This window comes from Pectinophora gossypiella, chromosome 18, assembly GCF_024362695.1.
Source record: "Pectinophora gossypiella chromosome 18, ilPecGoss1.1, whole genome shotgun sequence".
NCBI lineage: Eukaryota > Metazoa > Arthropoda > Insecta > Lepidoptera > Gelechiidae > Pectinophora > Pectinophora gossypiella.
Genome location: NC_065421.1, coordinates 585,281 through 594,570, shown reverse-complemented (window position 1 = coordinate 594,570; position 9,290 = coordinate 585,281). Strand labels below are relative to the sequence as shown.

General features: G+C 40.6%; 1 protein-coding gene across 1 annotated transcript; it reads left to right on the top strand.

The window, feature by feature from the left end:
* Nucleotides 1-251: 251 nt before the first annotated feature.
* On the top strand, nucleotides 252-8,839 carry LOC126375277 (hippocampus abundant transcript 1 protein). The gene has a single exon (XM_050022209.1). The coding sequence runs from the start codon at nucleotides 382-384 to the stop codon at nucleotides 1,819-1,821; it is 1,440 nt and encodes a 479-aa protein (XP_049878166.1). The 5' UTR covers nucleotides 252-381; the 3' UTR covers nucleotides 1,822-8,839.
* The last annotated feature ends 451 nt before the right edge of the window (nucleotides 8,840-9,290 follow it).

Sequence of the window (9,290 nt, the reverse complement as noted above, 5' to 3'; positions counted from 1 at the left end):
TACTGCAATAAATGTTGCCATTTACATTATTTATTTTAAATGGTAGCTTATTATAACAATTTTTTTACATCCTTATTTAGCTAAATAAGAAATAATTTAATGTGAATCCAATTTATACAACAAACACAAAATTGTTTCTCAAGGTTTTAGTGCGAATATTATTTATTTTATTAAATTCGGTTTATTGATTGGTAGAACTTTATAATAACTTATGGCAACTCAAATATCGAGTTGTTTTTCGTTTCAATCTTTCAATTTCAGTGGATTTTTGACGTTGCTGATACTTGCGCGTTTTCATTACTCTTCATCAATGTAGTGCTTAGGTTTCCAAAATGTGTCTAATATAAGTAGTTCTAGGAAAATAAACAAATCAAATCTTAAATGACGCCCACGAAGACCACAAAAACTGAAGTAGAAATGGTGATACGGAACAGAAAAACTGTGATGAAAGACGGGATTATGACGATGTCGGGGATCGGTGAGCCGTCTGTTTTCCACGCGCTAGTGGTTATCTTCCTCGAGTTCTTCGCGTGGGGCTTGCTCACCATGCCCATCATCTCCGTGCTGAACGCCACCTTCCCGGATCACACGTTTCTAATGAATGGACTCATAATGGGAATCAAGGGCATTCTGTCGTTCCTATCCGCTCCGCTGATCGGGGCGCTCTCCGACGTGTGGGGCCGAAAGTTCTTCCTGCTGGTGACGGTGTTCTTCACGTGTGCGCCGATTCCGCTGATGACGATCAACACCTGGTGGTTCTTCGCCATGATCAGCATCAGCGGTGTATTCGCGGTCACGTTCTCGATTGTGTTCGCGTACGTCGCGGACGTGACGACGGAGGCGGAGCGCTCGCGCGCGTACGGGCTGGTCTCCGCCACCTTCGCCGCCAGCATGGTAATCTCGCCTGCGCTCGGCGCCTACCTCATGGATCTCTACGGCGAGGCTTTGGTCGTGGCGGCCGCCACTGCCGTCGCCGTTTTAGACGTCTTCTTCATAATGGTGGCCGTCCCTGAGAGTCTGCCTGAAAAGGTCAGACCGAGTGGCTGGGGTCCCGCTATAAGCTGGGAACAGGCCGACCCCTTTGCAGCACTAAGAAAAGTTGGAGCAGAACGTACAGTGTTAATGTTGTGTGTGGCAGTGTTCCTCTCGTACTTACCCGAAGCCGGACAGTATTCTTGCATATTTGTGTACCTAAAACTTGTGATGGGTTTCGGTGTGGTGCAAGTGGCAATCTTTATTGCAATTGTGGGGGTGCTCAGTATTGGGGTGCAGGTGGTGCTGGGATTCCTCATGCGGTCGCTGGGAGCCAAGCACACAATCATGGTGGGGTTGTTGTTCGAGATGCTGCAGCTGATGTGGTACGGATTCGGCAGCCGCACTTGGATGATGTGGGCGGCGGGCGTGCTGGCGGCGCTGGGCTCTCTCACGTACCCGGCCATTAGCGCGTACGTGTCAGTCAACAGCCGCGCCGACCGGCAGGGCGTCGTGCAGGGCATGGTGACGGGCGTGCGCGGCCTGTGCAACGGGCTTGGGCCCGCCATGTTTGGCGTCATCTTCTACCTGTTCCACGTGGACCTGAACGAGGAGCACGCAACCGCCGGTCGCGACCAGGAGGACAAGTACGTGCGGCTGGTGCCCGGGCCGCCCTTCGTGCTGGGCGCGCTGCTGGTGATCTGCGCGCTCTTGGTGGCGGCTTTCCTGCCAGAAGACGGCGCAGCGGCGCGGCGGGCCTCGCCCGAGCTGCGCTTCGAAGTGGAGCGTGGGCGGCGGCTACCGGGCCCGCTGTCGCCGCTCATGGCGCCCGAGTCAGCGGCACTCTAGCTGGCGGGCCGGGCCGGCCGCGCGGCCAGCGTGTGACTCGAGTGTGGTGTGGTGGCGCCCAGCGCGCCCTCGGTGCATTTACGACGTACCAAAGCGAACTTCGAGTGAAGTGAGTCCTCGCCGACTACGTTGACGACATTCCCGTACGTAACCTCTGCTTCATCGTGTTTTTTAAGCTTTATACCTATTTTTATATACTTTGGGACTCCTTCGGAGGCTGTACATATTTTGTCTAAATAAAATCATGAAATCATCGTATGAAGCCTCTTGTTTCATGTTTCGAGCCGAGCATCACACAACAATTTCTTTAGTCTGATATGATTGGACTCTAAATGAGTCATAACCACAATAGTCCATTTTATCAATAAAGTTACTCATGTTATCACGAATTGCACAACAATACTCGTTGAATAGATAGGAAATTATTCAGCAGATTTTTCTTGATTGGTACTTCAGTGATGTGAAAAATAACACAAACTAAATTAATTATGTAAATTGATATAAAACAATATAAGCTCAATCAACCGGAGGGATTATGGAACATACTCCACCACACTGTTCCATTTCAGGTTGGTGGAGGTATTTGGGAGGTATGTGCGTTCCGAAGCACGGAATTATCTTACTTATTTGGAAAATCAGATGATTCAAGCTTGCAATGTTCTAACCAAACCTGGTACTCCAGATCGCGAGCACTACACTATAACTATTAGACCGAGACTGTAAATACTGACTATGATTATTCATAATGTCCACAACATTGTAATTTTACCATTATTACATGAATATGTAGGTAATTAATACCATTATTTTCTAATATTATTATTTAGCTGAATATGTGACACAACCCCAACATGACTATTTGAAAGATTGCAAATGTTTCAAAAGATCTAAATGTGTCTTTGTGGGTGTCATTTTGGCTTCCGACTTTGCGTACTGCATTTAAGTTTCAACTTTCTTTAACCTTTTCTTCCGTGATTGATTTCCAAAGTAATGATTATCGTTGTGAGGTGATTATTAAAAAAATAAAAAGGGTTTAATTCTTTTACAAAATTTATAATATATTAATACCCTCTTCCAAGTATATAAATAGGTAGAGAGATGGATATAAATCAAATGATTAAAAAGTTAACAAAATAGATTTCTGGTGATACCAGAATATGGAGCTATTCAAGTTCAGCTTGTGTTTCATTGTCGTGTAAAATCAATATGTTAGTCTACAGTAAGAAGAGCCTTAACCTTATATTCCATAGATAATTATATGCTAAAAACAACATAATTATATGCTATTGAATATAGTGATTTCAAATAATTACATAATAGGTATTTTCGTGGTCTAAGTTGAGTGTAGCAGTCTGCACCAAATATCGGAGGTTTAGTCTGACCTTGCCTTGAAAACAATTAAAACTTCAACTAAGCTTAAATACGAAAGATATTTACTGACTGGCGACTGGAATATCAGCGAGCTTAGCACCGTAAGCGCGCGACTCTTTCTCGCCTCGACATACGTCACCCGTCACTCTCTCACAGTACTGCACAGAAAGAGACATGTCTCCCGGAGAGAAAAAGTCTCGTGCTTAACGGTGCTAAACCCGCAGCTCACAGCCCAAAGCGCGGAGCCTGGAGTGTTGAAGAACTGTTTTTTTTTTAAAATTCAAAAGCTAAAGGACACGGACAAAGTTTCGAACAACGGCTAGACATCGAAAAACCTTGACTTCTCAATAACAATAAACAGAACAACCAACATTTTAAACGCCTCAGTATCTCCCACAAAGAATACATAAAATATGCACACGATGTAACTAAAGTACCTACACCTCACCTTTCTGTTAGACCAACGTGTTAGGTGGTGAGCCGTATCGCATTCAATAATGGTCGAGCCAACTGTGTTATTGTATGTGTGTCAGGATCTCCCAAGTTGCCCGAATTACCTAGTAATCGTAAATTACTATGCACAAGGTCACTGACCCTGTAGTCATGACTATGTAACATGTTGACTATGAACACGCGTGGCCACGATATTTCCCCAGGGCTAGGAGCACGCAAATTGCCAACTCTAGAGTTTAGGTCTAGCCATTTGGACATTTGTCATGTTAACCTGCGGCCGTGGAGTGCCAAAAAATCCGCAACAAAAAGTTCAACAGAGATCGAATTGTGTTTAGTATTTTATTTTTATAAAGACTTCGCAGCCTTGCATTTGCTAGGAAGATTTATAGGCACTAGACCGTGACGTGGTTAGAAAACGATTTACTGTCGTAATGAAAAGGATTATTTTAAACAACAATAAATTCTGATGGTATCACGCTTCTATGGGTCTCCCCTACAGAGGAAACATTTGCGTTTTTCCTTCCTCATGCCAATAACATAAATAAACCTCATCTAATGAATAGACGGTATTATTCGTATGAAGTACATACAACGCTTTTCCATTAAGGATCGGTGCAGAGACATCCAGACTATTCCAGACCTAACTCAATTTAGAAATATTCGTTTTCGAAATTGACGCGCCCGGAAATCGAACCCAGGTCCTCTTACGGTTAAGGTCTAGCCATTACACCACAGAGGTCGTCATTTCTTTCGTCTTTTTCTACTGTAGATATTGTCCTAACGTCCTAAGTTACCAGATTTAGCGAACGGACTACATACATTCGATCACGCCTATTCCCCATTGGGGTAGGCAGAGCCCACGGAATTCCACTTACTACTGCAGCAAACAATCTGATTTATAAAATGTCTAAAAGACAACTAATTATCAGTTAATTAAAATAACACGGTACAGTCATAAGCAATATCATGTACCCACTTTAGAACCCTGTCGCACTATCATGTTTGGGTTAATATCAAAATTTCAAGTTTGGTGGCGAAATTTCATATTATTTTTTCGTGAAAAATTGGGTTCCGACATGAAAAAGGATCCTGGGTTCCTGGGTTCTGGGTCAATGGATCCTTTTTCATGCCGGAACCCAATTTTACACGAAAAAATTATATGAAGGTTCGCCACGAAACTTGGCACATTTTGATTTTCACCCATTTAACATTTAATGAGACTTATGGTTTAATTTGTCAAAAAAAATAATGTGATATGGTTTCAAAGTGTATCATATTAGTACTCGTGACCGTACAAAATGTTTCAAATGCAAGAAAATAATAACATTCCCCAAATATATTTAGAATCTTCAGGAAAACAGATAAAAAGCCGCCGGGCACAAGTTGAATTCTATAAAAATCTAGTATAAATAAATGTCTGCGATTCAGTAAATATCTGCGCCTCGAAGTGACAAGCAAACTGGCAGTTCCCGGATGTTTAGTCAATATAATGTTGGACTCGCAACCATGATGCCTTTACCTGTTAAGTATATTGAAACTCAAGGGCGGATCCACGGGGGACGGTTATGGGGGTCATGACCCCTCCTGGGCGACAGGTTGGGCCATGGGCAGACACTGCAATTTTATCTAATTCTCTACGGAGATAGGCTGTCTGCAACCTGGTGACTCTGACATAAAGCTGGATCCCCTCCTGTGGAAACTAGTCTATTTTTTAATATTAAAGATAACATAAATATACAACACTATCCCGAAGGAGTAGACAAAGGTGTATAGGATGTACGGTCACGAGTATTAATATGTATACACTTTGAAACCATGTCACATTAACTTTTTTGACAAATTAAACCGTAAGTCTCATTAAATGTCAAATATGATAGTGCGACAGGGTTCTAAAGTGGTTACATGATATTGCTCATGACTGTACTGCTCACTCCTCGCGTCCTTGCTTTTTTAATATCTTCTAAACATAAAATAAATAAAATAAATTAACTTATATACCTATCAGCCCATAGACAGTTGCAATTTTACTTCGAATATCTTTTTAAAATGTAAGCAAACGCTAAGAGATTGGAAATTCAACGCATAATTCGATGCGAAATCGCAGCAAACTGCTAGTTTTTCACTATGAAGACTAATGTCAGCCAATCTCCTTCTGTCACAAAACAAATATTGTTCTTCAGACGATGGCAGAAACATAAAGTTCTATGCGGCTTTTGAACCGTTTTCGTTCGCCTCTAATTAGATTTTTATCTTTATTGGCATTGTACTATGACGTTAATCGAGTTATAAGTTTGTGTTTTGTTACCAAATTAACGGTCATAACTAAAATAGACACGAGTCAAAATAAGTTCGCTTGTCACCAGCTGAGATAGTAACATAAATCGAGTAAAATAAGTGCGCCACCTATTTGTGCTAATCGCGCGCCAAATAAGCGCACTGTCCGCCCGCCCGCTCGCTAGTTTTGTTCTTTAATTAATAAAATTATTTACATCATATCCTATATTTCATGGTCATAAACCCAGTGTGGAAAATATAAACAAATGACTGGTGGAAAAGTTTCGGCTATAATATATGTTTCCAATGGCTAACAATAGTTTAACTTTATACTTTACAAACGCGAATACAGAATTGCATGCTATAGTAAGGATGTAGGTACTTGTGTTTCCCGTAATAAACATCTATTCTATTGTGTTTCAAACTACATTTGACCTGGCAACTCTTCACAGAATACATATCTCTATACTATACAATATTAGATATACTATTTCTTTGAAGCCTCGGCCTTGGTTAGAATACCAATTACGTTCTAGAATACCAATTTATTTTTTGATTTCATATGACCGCAATAAGTGTAGCAGAGTATTTATCGCTTATTGTGAAACTTATATGAGCGATAGGCTGATCACCTGACACCATATGGTTTATCATTATCCATCTTTGAACGGAAAGCGGCTGCAACTTCTCTTCTGACTACTTGTGACTCTGCCCAACCCACTAGGTATTACGCGCGTTTATGTAACATTGTGTGGCTTATAAACTGTCACAAAATCTTTATTTGTTCCGTAGGGAACCTTGCGAGCGGAGTCAAATGTATTATAGATGATTCACCTGTGTTCTAAGCACAAATATGTATAAAAGTATAGAAAACGTAATTACTCTGTGTACTCGTTACCCTATGTTGCGATTCAATTTAGTCTTTTCATGTTCGTTCGTTAGATCGTCAGCTTCTTAAATTATTTACGTTAATGTTTTTACAAATATTTAGTATCGATCGCCATCGACTCGCAAAGAAGAAGAATGTTTTTACTACCTAACATGGAAAATTCCCAGAAATTTTGCACTAAAACGTATAAATAACTGGCTATCATAAATCATATTTTTTTCGTAACGTAGTAATATAGTTTCGGGACGTAAATACGAGTACTAAACGGTATCTCTTGACTTTTAACGAAAGTTGGAGACGATTCGCGATTCAAAATCACAATTAACCATTGCAGATAAAAAGTTGAGACTTGTGATAAATGACGACGCCGCAGTCGCCAAGTCAAGCAGAACACGTCGCAACAATTTGCCGCAACCTGGCAACACTGTACCATTACACAGCCGCCAAAGGCAACTGAAATAATTTATACAGAACTTCTAGACTCGCCCCTATTACATGGGATTTAAAACAGGAGTGGGTATATACTTACACCTTTGCTTACTCAAAAAAAATTGCCGTCTTCATTCGTTTAGCGCTCAAGCTACTCAAGATGAAGATGTTTTTTAGTATTTTGAGTCCCAGTCCCATATTTCATAGTCAAAGAAATTATGGGCTAGCTTTAAGTACACTCTGTGCACTACATTTTTTCTGCCACTTTTTGGAAAAGGTCATTGGATAAGGAATAATACTAGAAAAGTGAGATATTATAAAACATAAGTACAATGCCGTACACTCAATGAAGAAATCATCGCCTATAAATGCATACCAAAACAAAAACGTCACACGAACGATCCTTCATGAACTTTCGGGGAAGCGCATGCGCTTGGGAACTCCCGTCTATAATTTCGCTGAGGTTCATACTTATACATTATGAAGCGAATAGCATTTATACGAATCACTCTTGAGAAAAGGACATTAGGTATGGCGATAAAAGCTAAATCGGCATGAATAAATATAGGAGCGTGCGCACGTTAATTCCATTTCCACATCAAGTTTAACGTTCTCCAATCAAAAACTTACATGTTCTAAACATGAAAACGTGTCAATGTATTCCATTTTCGTATTTTGAACATTATATTGTTGACTAATCGCATCTAAACATTTTCGATAAATATGTCAAAATTATTGTACGAAATATTAGATTACAAGGCTAAACATCAAAATCGATTCTAATTTGGATAATATTTAAAGTCAATATTACATAAACTTTCGCCTATTCCCGCCGGGGTAAGCAAAGACTATGGAATTCCATCTGTTTCGATCCTGACACACTACTCTTGCTTCCTTCACATTCATCAATTGTTCCATACTCGCACAGCGGTTCAGAGTAGATCGAACTACTTAAACTTTTCCGTAGGTACCTAAAGTCAAGATTATAAGTATATTAGGTTCTTATATAATGCCTCCAATCGATAAAGTTATAATTAGAACATCTAGTTAATTCCGCGCGTGTTAATCTGTGACTAGAATGTGATATGAGACAACTGTCTTCTCCAGTTATTTAATTTAGCAGCTGTTTAGAAGTTCAAGGTCTTGCGTCTTGGAGGTCCTAATTTATTATACTATTAAATCTAAATGTTAATCTGCATTTAAGCGTCGTACGATCACGAGTACTAATATGTATACACTTTGCAACCATGTCACATTAACTTTTTTGACGAATTAAACTGTACTCCTCATTAAATGTCAAATATGATAGTGCGACAGGGTTCTAAAGTGGGTACATGATATTTCTCATGACTGTACGCGCTTCAAAACTTACCGCTTTACCGGTACATATTATAACATAACATAAGCTCACGACTATATCCCAATTGGGGTAGTCAGAGGCACTTCCATGACAAGATGAACTAAGTATCCACGCGTCACCGAGCTTTCTGTTAAACCAACGTGATAGGTAGTGAGCTGTATCGCAGTCTATAATGGTCGAGCCAACTGTGTTAGTGAAAATTGCACTTAAGATACATCAAATAACTCATTGGTGCAAGTCTGGTGCTGGTGATAGAAATTGCGCTGCCAAATTGAGAAGTACGCCCCACACACAGGACCACAATGGCTAAAGATACTGTCTTGAACCCTACTCTTCAACTACATTTATCTTTATGTGATTTGTCTCACCTTCGTAGAGCTTTCGTAGAGCGGATGAAGGATAATAGGATTGCAAAAGCGGTATATAAAGCGAAAGTTGATGGTAGGGCTGGCAGAGGAAGACCGAGAAGGACTTATGATGACCAAATTGGAGATGTCCTTAGAAAAGGTTCAATACGATCTACTCTGAACCGGCGTGCGTGTATGAAGCGATTGATGAATGTGGAGGAAGCAAGAGAAGTGTGTCAGGATCGAAGCAAATGGAATTCTATAGTCTCTGCTTACCCCGGTGGGAAATAGGCGTGAGTTTATGTATGTATGTATGTATGTCTCACCTTAAAATAATAATATCGAT